We start from the raw sequence: 21,502 nt of genomic DNA on the forward strand, positions 1-21,502 counted from the left end.
CTCCTCCCCTCATTGCCTCTCTCTCTCCCCCGTCTCCCTCTCGGTCTCTCTGAGTTCTACAGTCCTAGACCTCCATGTGAGGCTTCCCCATAAGCCTCACATGGATTACTCTCATGAGACACTAAATGGCCTTGTTTCAAGAGTTGCTAATACGTGTGTCCAGTCTTAATTCAATCTGGGCCCCTCCTGCTTAGTGTGTTCGATGGACAGTATTGGAGGGAGGAACTAAAACGAATAGCAATTTACAAAATTGCCATTCAGTATATAAACGGAAAAACAAAACCGTGCTCGGTAAGGGAAATAGTGAGCTCATGAGAGGTGTGGATTTCACAGGGTGCAACGTAGCAGCTCTTACTTTCATCTTCTCTGTTAACTCTGCTGCTTGGTTGACGGCACCACATGAGCTGGGACTGTCAGTCAGTAGCAGTGTGTTGTTTAAACTTTTCCTGTAGTGAGCTAAATCAGGGTCACAGACTGATTCGTGGTAGTCTTAAACAAACTACTTTGAAACAAAAGTATACACCTCAGACTCATGGTTATGGGCTTAACAAAAAGAAGACACTTGTACCATGTCGGATATAGAGTTGAAATGTATAGAATGTTGAGTTGCATCTCAATATTACACTTTATATACATCACAGAAGACTGAATTATAACAAAACTGTTTGACATTGAAACACCGGATAATTAAAACATTATTTTTTTAAATTAATTATGAAATTATATATATTTTTAAGAACATTCCACCCATGAGGTCAAATGTGTCTCTTTTAGTCATGGAAAGGGCTGCACTCTTACCTGGTAGAAAAGGGATGACTCTCCGCTTTGGGTCTTTCTGCCCTCCTTCCACAGGGAACTTATCCAGAAGCTCCATCTGAAAGCACAGTGGCAACAACACAGGGAGTTAAACAACACATGCTATCACACAACATCACTGCATGGGGCAGGGAGAGGGTTGTACATTTTTACAATTCAGCAATTCCTAAAAAGGACTGGTTCTGCCAATGATAAGACATCCACACAACAGATGGTTATTTCGTCTTGGTTGAGGTAGCTAGGCTACATATGCTTCGTGGCCTGTTAGCAAAGGCCCACTGACATAGTGAATTTAAAAAATATATATTTTCTCCTTTTAAAGCCCAGTGTGCCGCTTTCTCTCTGTCTCCCAGTGATCCCACCACAGTGCTATAGGTTATTTTCCTACACTCTAGCCAATAACCTCCCCCTCCCCCAGGTCTGTTTTAAGTTCCAGGCCCCAGCTGTATTCTATTGGCAGCTGGAGGCGAGTGAAAAGACACCTGGGTGTGTCAACCAATGAACTTGAAGCCCTTTCTCCTTCCTTCTCTTTCAGCACAGCAACAACGCACTGAGGAGTGTTCAGTCCAGTCACTCTTGGCCAACCTGCTGACTGAGCCAACCCATCAACTACGCTCTGCATTCTGGCCCACCACAACAGAACCCAGGTGGTTCACGTTTACCATAAGCGGCAGTTTGCCGTTTTGAGGGGTTCTGCACAATGTTGCTTCAGAAAAAATCTTTATTGAACTTCCTGTATGATGACTTCTAATGTCTATAAATTAAAAAGAGGAAAGTAGCTGAAAACTGTTCTACATACCTACTGATATTATTATTTTACTAGGCAAGTCAGTTAAGAACAAATTGTTATTTACAATGACAGCCTACCGGGGAACAGTGGGTTAACTGCCTTGTTCAGGGGCAGAACAACATATTTTTACCTTGTCAGCTCGGGGATTCGATCCAGCAATCTTTTGGTTACCGGCCCAATGCTCTATCCACTAGGCTACCTGCCGCCACAGGTGCCTATAGCCTAGTACCCAGAACTACAAGTCAAATATCGTGGAGCATAAAGAGAAAAGGTCTAAGGGACACCGCTCTTTCTCTGCATACAGAGAAATGTCAATGAAGAGGTCCTGGGAAAGACAGCCACCCTATAGTGAGGCCAGTGACTGAGGTCCTCATTGTAAATAACAATTTGTTCTTAATTGACTAGCCTGGATAAAAATAAAAAAAAAGTACATTAACATCAATCTGATAGAATAATGGCATCTGTCTGCCGTGACGGCGAGGCTGTACTCCAGAACCAGAGTGGGGTCAAAGAGAACAAACGTGCTGCCAGATAAGAGGAATGTTCTTCATTTCCTATTATATTAAACTTAGAGTGGAATGTCAGTGTCAGAACCAACTGGGTTTTTATGACAAGAAATAACGGCATACATACTCCATACTTATTACTAACTAAACCAAACATATCTGGCCGGGTGGGGGGGAATTATTCACTTTGTGTTGGAGAATAGATTAGAGACAGACCTCACAAATACTAGATTCATGTTTTTGTTTTCCGTCTTCTACAAACAAACAGACTAGAGTTAAAATGATTCAACTAGGTTGATGATGTGGGTAGCAAGCAGGGATCTGATTGGCCAGTAGGGCTGGTGATGTTGAAACAGTCTGTTTAGAGCATCTTGGTTCCTGCACTCGTGGAAAATTACTACTGGCCCATCATATGGAAACACTGGCATATGATGGGCCTGTCTTCTCCATCAGGGCTCCACAGAGCGACCATTTTACTTGCATATTGCGGTGCGACCTGACATTTTTATTTTGGAGCACCTAGAAAAATTAAGGATTCGAGCTTTAATATCCCAAATGTATTTGTGTGCGCCTACATTTTTCAACTTAGGTGCGTGCACACATGCTTCTTGTAAAAAAGGGTCAGCGTAGAGCCCTGTCCATACAGAGTCGAGATTGGATAAATAGATGGGTGGATTCGGGCTTGTTTAGAAGGGCTTGTATCTGACTTGCACAGAGAAGGAGCATTTCCTCTGATTCTCTAACAAGTCTTACTACTGGCCTTACTACCAGTTAAAATACAGTACATTTAGCTGTAAAGCTTTCTCAGTAACACGTGTCATACCTTGCAACAGAGAGTACTATAATATAACTCATTGTTATTACAGTGCTATAATGTTGCTATGACACTCAGCAGTATGGCTTTGGACCAGTCACCAGCAGAGAGCTCTTGACCTCAATGCAGTCTACATGCAGCTGTGCAAATTAACTCAACATAAAGCTATAGTCACAATGCAAATGGCTGTCGGTGGAAGTTAAAGAAACCATAACAGTCTGTTGGTGACTGAAGCCAAAGAAAGCAGAGAAGGGAGAGCACTGAAGGCGTGTGAGGTAAGAGTAATGTTATGGCAGAGTGCTCCAATACTTTGGATCCAGTTTGGCAAAGACAGGATGGATATCAAGGAGGTGAAGAATGTTTCAGTCACAGAGGAAAAAGCACCTTCTATACCATGTTCATTATTGACATGATTTATCAGTACTGTTATATCCCTCTCATGATTGCAATCATGGTTAAGTAATAGCACCATGTCTGTTGACTATACTAATGACATCACTGACTGTTCACTTTAACATCACATTAAGCTCTACCTGCTTACACGACTACTTTACTGTCAACATTGTTACTTCCTGCACCTCCTCATTCGATATCCATAATTCTCCTCTATGCTTTCCTACAATATGCAACCCTTCATCTCTCCAGAAACTAAAGCTCCACCTAATGTCCCAAATGCCCAGTGGCTACTAAATCAGATGTAAACATGTTTATTACGTGAATAATCTATGAAAGCTCTTGAGAGACGCAAACGCCGTCATGAACCCAGTCAATTATTATGCAGAATTCTATATATGCTCCAACTGACAATCATTAAACACATGTAGGAGCTTAATAAATAGTTTGTTCCTGAACCGAATGTTCAGATGAGCTTTGTGATTTACATACTGTAAATTCACTGAAAACACACACTAACACACGGTTACGTTAACAGTATTGCACTTTTTAGGTAGCCTACTTTTTGTCAGCTAATAGCCTAACCACCGATCGATCAAGCAACATAATGGACAAAATATTATTTTACTGTAACAATATACAGTTGCTCTGGAAAGTATTCAGACCCAATTACTTTTTCCAAATCTTGTTAGGTTACAGCCTTATTCTAAAATGTATTAAATAGTTTTTTCCCCCTCATCAATCTACAAACAGAACCCCATAATGACAAAGCAAAAACAGGTATTTAGAAATGTTTGCTAATTTATTGAAAATAAAAAAAACTGAATTATCACATTTACATAAGTGTTCAGACCCTGTACTCTGTTGAAGCACCTTTGGCAGGGATTACAGCCTAGAGTCCTCTTGGGTATGACACAACCAGCTTGCCAAACCTTCTCTGCAGATCCTCTCAGCAGGCTTTCATCAAGGATCTCTCTGTAATTTGCTCCGTTCATCTTTGCCTCGATCCTGACTAGTCTCCCAGTCCCTGCCGCTGAAAAACATCCCCACAGCATGATTCTGCCACCACCATGCTTCACCGTAGGGATGGTGCCAGGTTTTCTCCCGACATGAAGCTTGGCATTAAAGCCAAATATTTACATCTTGGTTTCATCAGACCAGAGAATCTTGATTCTCATGGTCTGAGAGTCCTTTAGGTGCCTTTTGGCAAACTCCAAGCGGGCTGTCATGTGCCTTTTACTGAGGACTGGCTTCCATCTGGCCACTCTACCATAAAGGCCTGATTGGTGGAGTGCTGCAGAGATGGGAGAACCTTCCAGAAGGACAACCATCTCCACAGAGAAACTCTGGAGCTCTATCAGAGTGACTATCGGGTTCTTGGTCACCTCCCTGACCAAGGCCCTTCTCCCCCGATTGCTCAGTTTGGCTGGGTGGCCAGCTCTAGGAAGAGTCTTGGTTGTTCCAAACCTCTTCCATTTAAGAATGATGGAGGCCACTGTGCTCTTGGTGCAGACATGTTTTGGTACCCTTCCTCAGATCTGTGCCTTGACACAATCCTGTCTTGGTTTTTACTCTGGCATGCACTGTCAACTGTGGGAGCTTATATATAGACATGTACAATCAATTGAATTTACCACAGTTGTAGAAACATCCCAAGGATGATCAATGGAAACAGCATGCACCTGAGCTCAAATTCGAGTCTCATAGCAAAGGGTCTGAATACTTTATACTTTGTATACATTTGCTAAGATATATCTATAAACATTTTTTTTCACTTTATCATTATGGGGTATTGTGTGCAGATTGCTGAGGATTTATTTATATATATATATATATTTGACATGCAATCTATTTTAGAATAAGGCTGTAATGTAACAAAATGTGGAAAAAGTCAAGGGGTCTGAATACTTTCCAAATGCACTGTAGGTCAAATTAAGATCCTACATCTGTAACTGAAGTGTACATCTTAATTATATTTTTTAAACTACATCATTATATATCCCAATAATATCCACGACGTGGAATGAAAATGTACTGAGCTATTTCTACAAATGTGACCCAACAAAAGCAACAGAAGAACTGACTAGTGCAGAAAAAAGAAAAAAGGAGAAGATCAGCAGGGAACTAAGAATACCAATCCTGTAGATGGCAATTAGGGGAGGTTCTGATTGATCCAAGCTTTACATCAAACTTCCAGCTACACTACTCCTTCCTCTGTCGAACAAAGAGAAGACAGAGGGAAAAGACCTCTGACTGACTACACATGACAAAGAGGCAGAGGCCTTTTTTCACAGATCGTCCTTTTACTTTAAGACGAGAGAGAGAGAGAGAGAGAGAGAGAGAGAGAGACAGAGAGACAGAGACAGAGAGAGAGCGAGAGAGACAGAGAGACAGAGAGAGAGCGAGAGAGACAGAGAGAGAGCGAGAGAGACAGAGAGAGAGCGAGAGAGACAGAGAGAGAGCGAGAGAGACAGAGAGAGAGCGAGAGAGACAGAGAGAGAGCGAGAGAGACAGAGAGAGAGCGAGAGAGACAGAGACACAGAGACAGAGACACAGAGACAGAGACACAGAGACAGAGACACAGAGACAGAGACACAGAGACAGACAGAGAGACAGACAGAGAGACAGACAGAGAGACAGAGACAGAGAGAGACAGAGAGAGAGACAGAGACAGAGACAGAGAGACAGAGAGAGACAGACAGACAGAGAGAGAGAGAGACAGAGAGAGAGACAGAGAGAGAGAGAGAGACAGACAGACAGACAGACAGAGACAGAGAGAGACAGAGAGAGAGAGAGAGAGAGAGACAGAGACAGAGAATACCCCCACACACGCTGTAATTGTTCCCATGTGTCTAGCGGGGAGCCACACCCTAACTGATTCTGTCTCTCTACCATCGCTCCAACACCCTGTCTATGGCCTGTAATCAGAGCGGATGTCTCAGATGAGGACAGCCATCTGACTAAGGTGAATATGTAGCCTCGTCTCTGCTGCAGACAGCCAGTTACATCATGTACACATAACTCTCACATTAATGACTTGAGAATGGGTTTAATGGGTTCTAGCAACACAATAGTAAATACTGACTTCATTTGACAGACTTTTTCTTGGCAATGGTAGGCCTACTGAGGTACTGTTAACTTTAGTTGTGATGGACTGGGCACAGACATCTATTCCACGTATTTTCATTGATGAATCTAGCTAGCTGACTAATTCAGACGAAAAAGAGGGCTGTTAATGACTAATACATTAATGAGTAAACAAGGAAACCACAAAGAATGTAGGGTCCCAGGTGTGATGTCTGCTGGGAGGTATGACATCACAGCCAGGGGAGTAACGGTGGGTTATCATCACACGACTCCTCCATCACTACACCTAACAGAATAAAGGGATACACAGTTAAGCTTACATTTTAGTCATTTAGCAGACACTCTTATCCAGAGCGACTTAAAATAAGTATTTTGCATCAAATTAATTAATTGGGCAGCAAATTCTTGTTTGGTCAGAGACTAAGTTAATTTGCGATGGACAGCTATCATTCGTCTGGTTCATATCCTCTTCTGTGACTACATCAGTCAGTCTCAGACACAAAGGCCTTTGTTCTCTGGATCTGAGTCTCCCTCTCAAAACAGGACCTGAATAAGTGTTAAAGGCCTCCTCCGACAACCACATCTCTTTCTGGAATTTCCAGTGCTGTAAAGTACTTAAGTACAAAATAATTTCAAGTACTACTTAAGTAGTTTTTTTGGGTATCTGTACTTTACTTAATATTTTGACAACTTTTACTTCACTACAATCCTAAAGAAAATATTGTACTTTTTACTCCATACATTTTTCTTGACACCCAAAAGTTATTTTATTTTGAATGTTTGGTAGGACAGGAAAATAGTCCAATTCACGCACTTATCAACCAAGCATCCCTGGTCATCCCTACTGCCTCTAATCTGGCGGACTCACTAAACACACATGCTTAGTTTGTAAATGATGTCTGAATGTTGGACCGTTGCTCTCCATGAATGGTGCCATCTGGTTTGCTTAATATAAGGAATTTGAAATGATTTATACTTTTAGTTTTGATACTTAAGTATATTTTGGCAATAACATTTACTTTTGACACGTATTTATATTTTAAACCAAATACTTTTAAACTTCTACTCAAGTAGAATTTTACTGGGTGACTTACTTTTACTTGAGTTATTTTATATTAAGGCTTTGGAAAACATTGGTATAAATGAGTGAATCACACTGAAAAAGACCAACATCATGTGTTTTCAATAGGAATTGGTGAAAACATTCTCCTTAGCTGTTGAGCAATGTCAACAGAGAGCATGTGAGGTGAGGAGCCTTCGTTTAGACTTGCATTTCCTGCCACTGCGTCGGTCTGCCCTGTAAGCAATGTGCTGGCTCAGCACATGGTTTTCAAAACACTTTTTTAAAAAGGGAGAAAATTAAATATAAAAAGGGAAAAAACTGAGCAGTGAAACTAAACTCCCACATTTCAAGTCTGGTATAGTGACGGCTGGACAGACATTGCCTAAAAAAAACTTCAATAGTCATAAACAAAGGCAGGAGACACCAGTAAGCCAGCTAGGTGGAAAAGAGTGGAGCGAATTAAGATACTACTCAATCTCATTTGTCCTACTGAAGTAAAAAGTCCAAGGTTTAGCCTATCTGTCTATGGATGATATATTCTATGTCAAGGAGAATATAATACCCTATTGGATTTCTTGGTTATTGTCTTCAAATTATACCAGGAAATTGAATTCATTTTAATTCATTTTGAAAAGGTGTATAAGCTTTGCCATTTTACTAGGCTAGCTTATGGGCAAGTCATACTAATGCATATACTGAACAAGTCTTCCACATGGATTTTGTCCTTGAACCCTCCTTTTCCCTTTCCAAAGCATTCCTGCAGGATTAAAAACCACTCAATTGTCAACTGCTGGATTTCCCTTCAAATCTACATTTATTTACATTCATTTCCATAGTGCACAGTACTGCTATGTACTATATTTACAGACGCACATATCTTCTGTTCAGCATTTTCTAAGTCAAGGCATATGTTATGTCTAATTGTTTCCAGATCAAACATTATAGCATGGGATCCAGTTTATTGCAATAGGGTCCAGCAAATTCTTGTGCACCAGAGAATAAGAGCCTCTTCAGCTTTTGTGCAAAACGCTGCTCACAACAGGCAGCCCTATGATCTCAACAGAGGATTGCCCTCTTTCCACATTAAAAGGGTTTTGTTACTCGATTACCACATGTGGAAAATATGTGACAGCTGTGAGTTGAGGAAGACAGTAGTCAAGTATCTGCTTTACATCACACCAATGCATAGGAATAAGAGTTTCTATCTATTCGAAAGTGGTTTTGGAATTTAGACACAAGGATAGGGCATATTAAGTCCAACGTGGACAGATGTAGAGCATGGAAACAGTACTTAGTGCCATGGAAACAGAGTCTCTGTATTTTCCATAATTTTTCAAAGCAATGCATCAGTCATTTTGGTTCAAGGTACTTAACATCATGAAATTTGCATGCAATTTTGTTGAGGCTACCCTGTGTTTCCATTTCTACTGTATCTCAAATGGCTCACGAAACTGTTCTGGCTTCAAGTCTAGGAATCTAAAGACAAATACTAACTCTGCATTAGTAATTAGAGAGGAGTCAACAACAACGTGCAGAGGTTGTTTGCGCGGCTCCATTTGATGCAGTTGGCCTAATACTATGTTACAGTTGTTTTACGCCCTCACCAACTGGTAACAGCTCTCATCAGCTGCCATCAGTGGACCAGGTAGATTAAAGTAGACAGAATGTGAGGCGACATCTAGACCAGTCATAATAACAGCCTGTCTGTCTTTGTCGTCTTCCCTCAATGTCTTATAGACTCAATGACTAACAGAGAAGCTCAATAAAATGTATTCTCTGCTAGAATTTGGAACTTAATACTTTTAACTATGACAAAATCTCTGAGGACTGCATTATGATGACTCCACTAGGCCCCATCGGCATATGTACTGTAGCTATGTGAACTGTGGACAAGACAAACACAGCACCATGAATCAACCCAGACCTATGGCCTGCATGCGGAGAGACAGCCATAAGTCTGCCAACAGCATTAGCCTCTATTGATGGGATGCAAGAGACAACCAGTCTCTGTGGTTATATATTATATTGAGGCGTAAGATCATGTCATCGTTCTTTGTTTGCCAGCCGATCTGTTCATCTGAACATTACTTTCAAACAAAGGCTGTCTCCTGCAGGATGGACAGCAGTGACATCAGAGAAGAGTGAGCGATGACGACCCAGGGAGAGTCAGAGGAAGGGAGGAACAGGGATATTGTGTGTGTGTGTGTGTGTGTGTGTGAATAGTTTTCCTCATTGTGAGTCATGAGATCATATTTTGATTTGGTATCTTTTACAAAGCACTACAACACCAGAGGAGTCCAGTATTGACGCAGCCAAACAGGTGACGTGTTCCACAGTGAGAAGCACTATTCTAGACCGGCTCAGCCCATTGGTCTTATGTCCTTACCAACAGACAGCAACCATGGCAGGCTCTCAGAGAGATGCATCCAGGTGGGTCAGTACCGTCAAAGGAGCAGTAGCCAGATGAAATGACTCATCACTCCTTCACTGTCCAGGCTGTGTCCCAAATGGAACCCTATCCTTAGAGAGTGCACTATTCTGGACCTGGACCTACACTTTTAGAAAAAAGGTTTCCGAACGGGTTCTTCAGCTGTCCCCATAGGAGAACCCGTTTTGGGTTCCAAGTAGAACCCTCTGTAGAAAGGATTCTACATGAAACCCAAAAGTGTTCTACCAAAAGGTTTCTACATGCAGCCATAAGGGTTCTTCAAAGGGCTCTCCTACAGATAGTACCTTGACATGAGTGTAGGACTCTGGTCAAAAGGGCACTTTACAGGTGATAGGGTGTGTTGCATTTTGTATGCAGTACAGTCCTTAGTTCTCAGAAGATGACGCTACCAGCCACCGTCATAAACAGTCAGCCAGCTTGCAGTCTGAGCCACAGTGTAACGGTTTTCTAGTGGTGATGAAGGAGAGTCGGACCAAACTGCAGCGTGTCGATTGCGATCCATGTTTAATATAACAAAAGAAACACGAACTTACAAAAAACAATAAACGAAACCGAAACAGCCTATCTGGTGCAAACTAACAACGAGTACACATAGGACACTAAGGACAATCACCCACGACAAACTCAAAGAATATGGCTGCCTAAATATGGTTCCCAATCAGAGACAACGATAAGCACCTGCCTCTGATTGAGAACCACTCCAGACAGCCATAGACCTTGCTAGACAACCCACTAAGCTACAATCCCAATACCACCACCAAAACCCCAAGACAAACACACCACAATTACAAAAACCCCATGCCACACCCTGGCCTGACCAAATACATAAAGATAAACACAAAATACTTTGACCAGGGCGTGACAGAACCCCCCTAAGGTGCGGACTCCCGAACGCACCTCAAAACAATAGGGAGGGTCCGGGTGGGCGTCTGTCCATGGTGGCGGCTCCGGCGCGGGACGTGGACCCCACTCCTTTAATGTCTTAGTCCCCTCTCCCTTCGTCCCTGGATAGTCCACCCTCGCCGCCGACCATGGCCTAGTAGTCCTCACCCAGAACCCCACTGGACTGAGGAACAGATCGGGACTGAAGGACAGCTCGGGACCGAGGCAGCTCGGGACTGAGGGGAAGCTCGGGAGTGAGAGAAAGCTCAGGAGTGAGAGAAAGCTCAGGAGTGAGAGAAAGCTCAGGAGTGAGAGAAAGCTCAGGAGTGAGAGAAAGCTCAGGAGTGAGAGGAAGCTCAGGAGTGAGAGGAAGCTCAGGAGTGAGAGGAAGCTCAGGAGTGAGAGGAAGCTCAGGCAGGTAGATAGATCTACCAGCTCCTGGCTGGCTGGTGGTTTCAGCAGATCCTGGCTGACTGGCAGATCCTGGCTGACTGGCAGATCTGGAAGAGTCTGGTTGACTGGCAGATCTGGAAGAGTCTGGTTGACTGGCAGATCTGGAAGAGTCTGGTTGACTGGCAGATCTGGAAGAGTCTGGTTGACTGGCAGATCTGGAAGAGTCTGGTTGACTGGCAGATCTGGAAGAGTCTGGCTGACTGGCAGATCTGGAAGAGTCTGGCTGACTGGCAGATCTGGAAGAGTCTGGCAGACTGGCTGGGCAGACCGGCGGCGCCGGGCAGACTGGCGGCGCCGGGCAGACTGGCGGCGCCGGGCAGACTGGCGACGCTGGGCAGACTGGCGACGCTGGGCAGACTGGCGGTGCTGGGCTGGGCAGACTGACGACGCTGGGCAGACTGACGACGCTGGGCAGACTGGCGGTGCTGGGCAGACTGGCGCTGGGCAGACTGCTGGGCAGACTGGCGATGCTGGGCAGACTGGCGATGCTGGGCAGACTGGCGATGCTGGGCAGACTGATGGCGCTGGGCAGACTGGCGATGCTGGGCAGACTGGGGGCACTGGCGGCGCTGGGCAGACTGGCGGCACTAGCTGCTCCATATAGGCTGACAGCTCTGGCGGCTTCTTACAGACTGACCGCTCTGGCGGCTCCGTGCTGACTGGCAGCTCCTTGCAGACTGGCAGCTCCTTGCAGACTGGCAGCTCCTTACAGACTGACAGCTCCGTGCAGACTGACAGCTCCGTGCAGACTGACAGCTCCGTGCAGACTGGCTGCTCCATGCAGACTGGCTGCTCCATGCAGACTGACAGCTCTGGCTGCTTCATGCAGACTGACAGCTCTGGCTGCTCCATGTAGACTGGCTGCTTCATGCAGACTGGCAGCTCGGGCTGCTTCATGTAGACTGACAGCTCTGGCTGCTCCATGCGGACTGACAGCTCTGGCTGCTCCATGTAGACTGACTGCTTCATGCAGACTGGCAGCTCGGGCTGCTTCATGTAGACTGACAGCTCTGGCTCCTCCATGCAGACTGACAGCTCTGACTGCTCCATGCAGACTGACAGCTCTGGCTGCAGACTGGCAGCTCTGGCTGCTCTATGTAGACTGGCTGCTTCATGCAGACTGGCAGCTGCTGCTTCATGCAGACTGACAGCTCTGGCTGCTCCATGCGGACTGACAGCTCTGGCTGCTCCATGCAGACTGACAGCTCTGGCTGCTCCATGCAGACTGACAGCTCTGGCTGCTCCATGCGGACTGACAGCTCTGGCTGCTCCATGCGGACTGACAGCTCTGGCTGCTCCATGTAGACTGGCTGCTTCATGCAGACTGGCAGCTCGGGCTGCTTCATGTAGACTGACAGCTCTGGCTGCTCCATGTAGACTGGCTGCTTCATGCAGACTGGCAGCTCGGGCTGCTTCATGTAGACTGACAGCTCTGGCTGCTCCATGCAGACTGACAGCTCTGACTGCTCCATGCAGACTGACAGCTCTGGCTGCTTCATGCAGACTGGCAGCTCTGGCTGCGCTGAACAGGCGGGAGACTCCTGCAGCGCTGTGTCGGAGGAAGGCTCTGGCTGCGCTAAACAGGCGGAAGACTCCGGCAGCGCTGGAGATGAGGAAAGCTCTAACAGCGCTAGATAGGCGTGAGACTCCGGCAGCGCAGGAGAGGAGAAAGGCTCTGGCTGCGCTAAACAGGCGGGAGGCTCCGGCAGCGCTGTAGAGGAGGAAGGCTCTGGCTGCGCTGAACAGGCGGGAGGCTCCGGCAGCGCTGTAGAGGAGAAAGGCTCTGGCTGCGCTGAACAGGCGGGAGGCTCCGGCAGCGCTGTAGAGGAGGAAGGCTCTGGCTGCGTTAAACAGGCGGGAGACTCCAGCAGCGCAGGAGAGGAGAAAAGCGCTGGCTGCGCTGAACAGGCGAGGCACACTGAAGGCCTGGTGCGTGGTGCTGGAACTGGTGGTACTGGATCGAGGACACGCACAGGAAGCCTGGTGCGGGGAGCTGCTACCGGAGGGCTGGGGTGTGGAGGTGGTACTGGATAGACCGGACCGTGCAGGCGCACTGGAGCTCTTGAGCACCGAGCCTGCCCAACCTTACCTGGCTCGATGCCCACTCTAGCCCGGCCGATACGAGGAGCTGGAATATACCGAACCGGGCTGTGCACCCGCACTGGAGACACCGTGCGCTCCACAGCATAACACGGTGCCTGCCCGGTCTCTCCAGCCCCCGGTAAGCACAGGGAGTTTGCGCAGGTCTCCTACCTGGCATAGCCATACTCCCTGTAAGCCCCCCAAGAAATTTTGGGGCTGACTCTCGGGCTTCCATCCGCTCTGCCGTGCTAACTCCTCATAATGCCGCCTCTCTGCTTTTGCTGCCTCCAGCTCGGCTTTGGGGCGACAATAATCTCCAGGCTCATTCCAGGGTCCTTTACCGTCCAATTCCTCCTCCCATGTCCATAACTCCAGGTGGTGCAACCTCTCCCACTGTAGCTGCTGCTGCTCCTGCTGCTGCTGCCTCTGTTGCCTCTTCTCCTGTTGCTCCTTTGGGCGGCTACACTCCCCTGGTTTAGCCCAGGGTCCTCTCCCGTCGAAGATCTCCTCCCATGACCAGAAATCCTTGGTGAGCATCTCCTTTTTCGGCTGCTCCTGCCTGTTGACACGCCGCTTGGTCCGTTGGTGGTGGGTGATTCTGTAACGGTTTTCTAGTGGTGATGAAGGAGAGTCGGACCAAACTGCAGCGTGTCGATTGCGATCCATGTTTAATATAACAAAAGAAACACGAACTTACAAAAAACAATAAACGAAACCGAAACAGCCTATCTGGTGCAAACTAACAACGAGTACACATAGGACACTAAGGACAATCACCCACGACAAACTCAAAGAATATGGCTGCCTAAATATGGTTCCCAATCAGAGACAACGATAAGCACCTGCCTCTGATTGAGAACCACTCCAGACAGCCATAGACCTTGCTAGACAACCCACTAAGCTACAATCCCAATACCACCACCAAAACCCCAAGACAAACACACCACAATTACAAAAACCCCATGCCACACCCTGGCCTGACCAAATACATAAAGATAAACACAAAATACTTTGACCAGGGCGTGACACACAGCTTTACAGGAATTGACATAAGCCCATTTCAATGAATGATAAATTAACTGTTTCCCCTTTTCATGTACCAGCACCAAACCAATGGGCCAAACCAATGGGCCAAACCAATGGGCCAAACCAATGGGCCAAACCAATGGGCCAAACCAATGGGCCAAACCAATGGGCCAAACCAATGGGCCAAACCAATGGGCCAAACCAATGGACCAAACCAATGGACCAAACCAATGGGCCAAACCAATGGGCCAAACCAGGAGATGTGATCTGGTGTAATCATAAGGGTTATCTGAATTTCACATGCCACTCTGAGAGCCCACCCAGAGCTTTAAATAGAGAAGGAAGCAGCTGAAAAGCATACGAGAGAATGCCCCATTTTAAAAATATTACACACTGACTCAATATGACCCTGCATCTCCAATTGGCCTACCTGCTTACATGAATCTACACTCAGACCATCTGACACAATGTACACCAAGTAGTCATATTGATGATATATTTAACAGAGATCAATTGCCACAGAAAAAGGAACTGAAACTCTGAGATTCCCTCCACATGCAGTAAACTGCCTGTGTGACGTTCTATTCTATTTTTGTGGTTATCTGTTAAAATCAACATTCAGCTTATTCGGGCTCCATTAGTTCATTTTCCGAATCGACTCATATGCAGGTAATTACCAAAATCACATGGTTCAGTGACCCAGGCACAAACACTGTGTTCCTATTGGTAGGCCTGTACAATGGTATATTTAAGAAATAAGAAATGAGGAGGTGTGGTATACGGCCAATATACCACGGCTAAGGGCTGTTCTTAGGCACAACGCATCGCGGAGTGCCTGAACACAGCCCTTAGCCGTGGTATATTGGCCATATACCACAAACCCCCGAGGTGCCTTATTGCTATTATAAACTGGCTACCAACGTAATTAGAGCAGTAAAAATGTATGTTTTGTCATACCCGTGGTATACGGTCTGATATACCACGCCTGTCAGCCAATCAGCATTCAGGGCTCGAACCACCCAGCTTATAGCCTTAGGGCTCTGGTAGAAAGTAGTGTACTATGTAGGGAATAGGGTGCCATTTAAAATGCAGCCATATAGTGTGCATGTATGATTGTACTTTAAGTTGTTTTCCCATAGCTGTTCCCAACTCACCTGCAGATCGAAGAACTTGCTGTAGCGCCTGAAGATGACCTCAGTGCTACCATCAGACCAAGACACCTTGATGATGTAAACCTGATAGAAAGAACAAAAGGGGTTACCTTTAAAACCTTTAACTCTTACAGAGCATATAGTTACTATTACTGCATAGGTGTGACGACAAGGACCCATATTAATTCAAATGGAACCATATATTCATGGTAACAGTGTAATAACCTCAATATGCTGTTAAACCCATAATAGCTTCAAAGGTGAAATCCCTTGATGATTCCATTTCTGATTCATGGTCACACCTAGTCCATAATGACGTGGATTCAAGGGTAGACAAATTAATTTACTAGGTACATTGTGTGGTTCAATTTGGTGTCATGTCAACCATTTTCTACAGAATGGATCTGACATCCTTTCATATGATATCACTTCCTTCCCACACCGTGAGATCATAATTTCCTGTGTAAAAGGAAAAGATCATGTCTACTACTCACGCATTGGGATAACACAATTGTCGTCTTGCAAAGGATGCATGGACAATAGACATACAGTGCATTCGGAAAGTATTCAGACCCATTGACTTTTTCCACATTTTGTTACGTTACAGTCTTATTCTAAAATGTATTAAAAACATTTTTCCCTCATCGATCTACACACAATAGACGATAATGACAAAGCCAAAACAGGATTTTAGAAATTTTTGCAAATGTAGAAAAATAAAAAACAGAAAGACCCTTTGTTATGAGACTCGTAATTGAACTCAGGTGCATCCTGTTTCCATTGATCATCCTTGAGATGTTTCTACAACTTGATTGGAGTCCACCTGTGGTAAATTCAATTGATTGGACATGATTTGGAAAGGCACACACCTGTCTATTTAAGGTCCCACAGTTGACAGTGCATGTCAGAGCAATTGTCGTAGGAATTGTCGTAGAGCTCAGAGACAGGATTGTGTCGAGGCACAGATCTGGGGAAGGGTACCAAAAAATGTCTGCAGCATTGAAGGTCCCCAAGAACACAGTAGCCTCCATCAATCTTAAATGGAAGAAGTTTAGAACCACCAAGACTCTTCTAGAGCTGGCCGCCCAGCCAAACTGAGCAATCGGGGGAGAAGGGCCTTGGTCAGGGAGGTGACCAAGAGTCCAATGGTGACTCTGACAGAGCTCCAGAGTTCCTCTGTGGAGATGGGAGAAACTTCCAGAAGGACAACCATCTCTGCAGCACTCCACCAATCAGGCCTTTATGGTAGAGTGGCCAGATGGAAGCCACTCCTCAGTAAAAGGAACATGACAGCCCTCCTTGAGTTTGCCAAAAGGCACCTAAAGACTCTCAGACCATGAGAAACAAGAGTATCTGGTCTGATGAAACCAAGATTTAACTATTTGGCCTGAATGCCAAGCGTCACGTCTGGAGGAAACCTGGCACCATCCCTACAGTGAAGCATGGCGGTGGCAGCATTATACTGTGGGGATGTTTTTCAGCGGCAGGGACTGGGATCGAGGGAGGATCGAAAGAGGCAAAGATGAACGGAGCAAAGTACAGAGAGATCCTTGATGAAATCCTGCTGCAGAGTGCTCAGGACCTCAGACTGGGGCGACAGTTCACCTTCCAACAGGACATTGACACAGCCACAGCCAAGACAACGCATGAGTGGCTTCGGGACAAGTCTCTGAATGTCCTTGAGTGGTCCAGTCAGAGCCCGGACTTGAACCCAATCGAACATCTCTGGAGAGACCTGAAAATAGCTGTGCAGCGATGCTCCCGATCCAACCTGACAGATTGAGAGGATCTGCAGAGAAGAAGGTGAGAAACTCCTCAAATACAGGTGTGCCAAGCTTGTACTGTCATACCCAAGAAGACTTGAGGCTTGAATCACTGCCAAAGGCGCTTCAACAAAGTACTGAGCAAAGGGCCTGAATACTTATATAAATGTAATATTTCCAGGTTTTTATTTTGCAAAAATTTCAAAAAAACTGTTTTTGCTTTGTTATTATGGGGTATTGTACGTAGATTGATGAGGGAAAAAATATGTAACACATTTTAGAATAAGGCTGTAACGTAACAAAATGTGGAAAAAGTCAAGGGGTCTGAATACTTTCTGAATGCACTGTATGACATACCACCAGTGTGTGACAGCAGAACATTGCACTACATGAGTCAATACTGTGCTTTTTCAGATTCAAAAACACAGGCAAATTGACCATTCCTTTGTCCTGAAGTTTCTATCAGTATGTTTCCTTAATTCCAACTGTATTTTCCATTTAAGGCGTCTGCATGCTTCCCATACAAAACAGTTCGGAAGAGTTTGTGCATATATTATTACAACCTTTTGTGAGGTTTTGGTTCGTTTTAAACTTTGGCTGACATTTTTTCTTGAGGCAAGCCGAAGTCAGTAGCCAAAGTTTTTGCCCCTTCGTTGGTGATTGGTCAACAGTAGGGATACTTTAAAAAAAAAATGTTTTTTTGTCATTCAACAAGAGACGACTTGTTTTCATGTACATTTTATCATTGAGAAATACTGCACCAAACATCTTAGTTAGATGTGAAATTGCATGACTAAGATCTCCTCTGCAAAAAACGTCTAAATTAATGACAGATTTCTAGAACTATCATAGAATAATGCTGACTATTTTGAGGAAGTGTGTACTGGCTATGGCATCTCAAAATGGACAAACAGTACTCTTGCCGTTGTTTTCCCAATTTTTTTAGCGAAGGTCTTTTAAAAGGGAGTATATCAGCACACGCATTTGTTTCGCCGAGTTTGGCTAGGCGATAGCAGAACTGCAGCATGCTGATGCCTTTAGGGGTGCCATGAAATACTGTGGATTCTTCTTGTAACATCAGTGAAACCAACCATTGGTAAATATAACATATTTTGCATCACCCACCCTAAGATCAAAGTACTAACCCGACAGTGAATGAAAATAAAACATCTTGCAGGCTGTCAACATTCAATAATGGCCTGTTGGTGCTTGACATACAAGTGCAACAAACACTTTCTTTTTTCTAAAGTGAGAAAGAGAATCTGGGAGGTTATCGGACGGAAACTCCACACTGATTGTGTCTGGCTGAGTGCTTCTGTTGGCCTCTGTCCCAGGCCGGGCCAGCTCGGCCTGGCCCAACTCCCTGCCCTCCCTGTAGGAGACGAAACGCTGTGGGAGATGCTAAACACAGGGCTCAACACAGGGCACACAACCAGTAAACCAGCAGATGAAGGAGACACAGGAGCTCAAGATCTTTATATCCTGCACCTCACTGGGCACTTTTGTACGACGTAACCAGTCATCAACATCATCATCATACATCAAAAAACTCAAACCCTTTATGGAGACTGAGGAGTGGTTATCGAAATAAGAAAACATTCTTCCATCTGCCTCAGCCCACACTCCGCTCCTAACCCTTTCACTGTGCATTAGAGATCATTCAAAACAGAAACCCTGAGGTGGCTTGGATGCTTGGATACAGCAACAAAAACACTCTTGGGATGCACTGATCACAGCACCATCAGAAAGTAGAATACTGTATATTGTAAGCATGCTTCCTCATGTTTTGCAGTCTGCACACAAGGCATTCTCATTATCATTCTGATGGCTCAGGAATTTTGTAGTAAGCCTACTGTCCATTTGTATAAGGTAATATTGTAATGGAAGTGAGCAACACAACAAGTTGTTGTCAAGACTAAACAAAAATGGGCTGGACCTTCATGCCAGACAGTCTCAAACTGCATGTCTTGCTTCTGCTCTCTGTCCTGGACAGAAGTGTGCAGAAGGGCATTCCTTGTTCAAACATTCTGCCAAGGCTTTGTGTACTCTGAGCTAACAATGACCTTGAGAATAGATGAGTGAGTAGTATGCTTCCTGGTCAACAAATACCAATACCTGAGGTCACGGTTTTCTACTACAGTGTGTAGCCTATAGGTGAGCATGAAGGCCTGGTAGGCAGTAGGGCTGCGAATTGCCAGGGACCTTAAGATATGATATTATCATGATACTTAGGTGCAAACATTCTATGTTTTGCGATTCTCACGATTCTATGTTTTGTAATTCGATAATGTGATTTGATTGCATTTCGATTTTCAGCTCCCAGTTTAAAAAGAAGATGGAGAACAAGTTATGAAGGAAAAATACTGGAGTTGTAAAACGATATGATATATAATTTAAAAATAATATACCGATATGTAACTGTATCGATGTTTTACCTCATCAGGATGGACTACACAAACAATCACACTGTAACTCAAATCATGCATCGCTTCTCTGCTTCAGATATATGGTTCTCTCAACAGTTCTGAAATAGACATTAGACCAATCAAAATCTATGACAGCTATTCGAAGGCTACCTTCGCGATGTTTTGAAAGGTCTGTGTCAGGTTTTATACACACATACACATACACCTATCATACACATACACCTATCCTACACATACACCTATCCTACACATACACCTATCCTACACATACACCTATACCTCATAATGTGTTCGTAACAGACTTGCCTAGTTAAATAAAGGTTAAAATATTTAAAAAATCATGCCCTGGACTGCATTACGAACCTCACTGGTGACCTTATCGTTCCTCCGACAGCATACTGCATATACTTTTACTGTTTATAGTTTACTGTAATAGTAATATAACAAAATAATGTGGCAGCAGTTTTGGAAATAACTGTTTTCAATTTTGGTCGTGTGTTTTTTAATATTTAATAAAGTTATAACCAGGTGTAGACTACATTCCAAGTGTGCAAAAGTTATCAGAAACCAAACCAACAACTTATAATAGTAACATTATTTTACTACAGTAGCCTAATAAAGTGGAAATTAAAACAAACAACACCAAGAGTCTGAGAAAAAGCGCATGCCTGGTGCTCGGTTATTTCCAGATGTTGACATGTGGTCTCTAAAGAAATAATAAATTGGACATTTTAAACGCTAAACCTCTCCCTAACCACTCACTCCACTTTTCTTTAGATGCATGCAACATGGTCGCACTGTAATTTTTTCTTCCAGCGACTGTTTTGGTCAAATGTAATTCGATACTCTCTTTGTTTTTACTTTATCGAAACAATAAATGTTATCGAAGATAATACGTGTGGCACATACATTCCTACAATATACAGACGTGGTCGGCCCTCTCCTGAAAAAAAAAACTTTTTGACTTACATAGTGTTTGTTCGGATTTCTCCTCTTCTGTACATCTTGAACTGTTACTTCGTGCACAGTCCGCCTTGCCATGATGTTCTCTTTCAGAGCCTCCACGAACAACAACAGGCCGGTTTAGAAACGATCAGACCTGAATGCCAAAGTTTACGCAGCCAACCTTTGTCATTCGTCAGATCCTTGATTGCTGGATGAAACAATTGGGATAGTATTTCGTAGATGGTTCACGTCAGATTTCCTGTCCCACATTCAGTCTTTACTCTTCTTGCCCTGTCCGGCAGGCAGTAGGCTATGTCTGACCTTCTCTGAACCAAACTCCCAGTCTATCCCAGCTCACCGACTCTAATTTGACAACGGGAAGGTTTCCACAACATGAAATGGGTGTATTCATTACGTCCTGCAACGGAAACCGATTGCCGTTTAAGAACCAAACGGAAGTAAATGGGGAGGGACCTACTTGAATTTGTCCAATAGAAACTCTCGTTTTCGTTTGGAGTAAACGGGTTATGTTGCTAAACGTTTTTCAACAAACGAAACGTTTTTGGAACAGAATCGGTGCGTTAGTCAGTCATACAGTCCGGCAGTAAATCATACTTCTTTATAAAGTGAAATTGTTCCCAACGCTTTGGGAAGGAGACAGATTTGAACTAATAAACAGCTTTTACTGTTATAACTATAGTTATTACAGTAAACTATATAACCATACAGTTAACAGGCCTTTAACTTTTTTTTTTTAACCCTTTTTACCTTGGGGATTTGATCTAGAAACCTTTCGTTCACTGGCCCAACACTCCAACCACTAGGCTACCTGCCACCCGATGATTAATGTATTATG

General features: G+C 44.4%; 1 protein-coding gene across 3 annotated transcripts in view; it reads right to left on the reverse strand.

Moving 5' to 3' along the window:
- The window catches only part of sh3pxd2b (SH3 and PX domains 2B), a 54,733-nt gene extending 33,679 nt beyond the window's left edge, over positions 1-21,054 (reverse strand). For all 3 annotated transcript variants that reach the window (XM_024393534.2, XM_024393533.2, XM_024393532.2), the window contains exons 1-3: positions 20,671-21,054; positions 15,516-15,596; positions 799-874 (exon numbers count right to left, since the gene is read on the reverse strand). In XM_024393534.2, coding sequence (XP_024249302.1) covers positions 799-874; positions 15,516-15,596; positions 20,671-20,742 — 229 coding nt within the window. In that variant the 5' untranslated portion in view covers positions 20,743-21,054. The remainder of the gene's footprint in view (positions 1-798; positions 875-15,515; positions 15,597-20,670) is intronic.
- Positions 21,055-21,502: the final 448 nt, after the last annotated feature.

This window comes from Oncorhynchus tshawytscha, linkage group LG30, assembly GCF_018296145.1.
Source record: "Oncorhynchus tshawytscha isolate Ot180627B linkage group LG30, Otsh_v2.0, whole genome shotgun sequence".
Classification (NCBI taxonomy): Eukaryota; Metazoa; Chordata; class Actinopteri; order Salmoniformes; family Salmonidae; genus Oncorhynchus; species Oncorhynchus tshawytscha.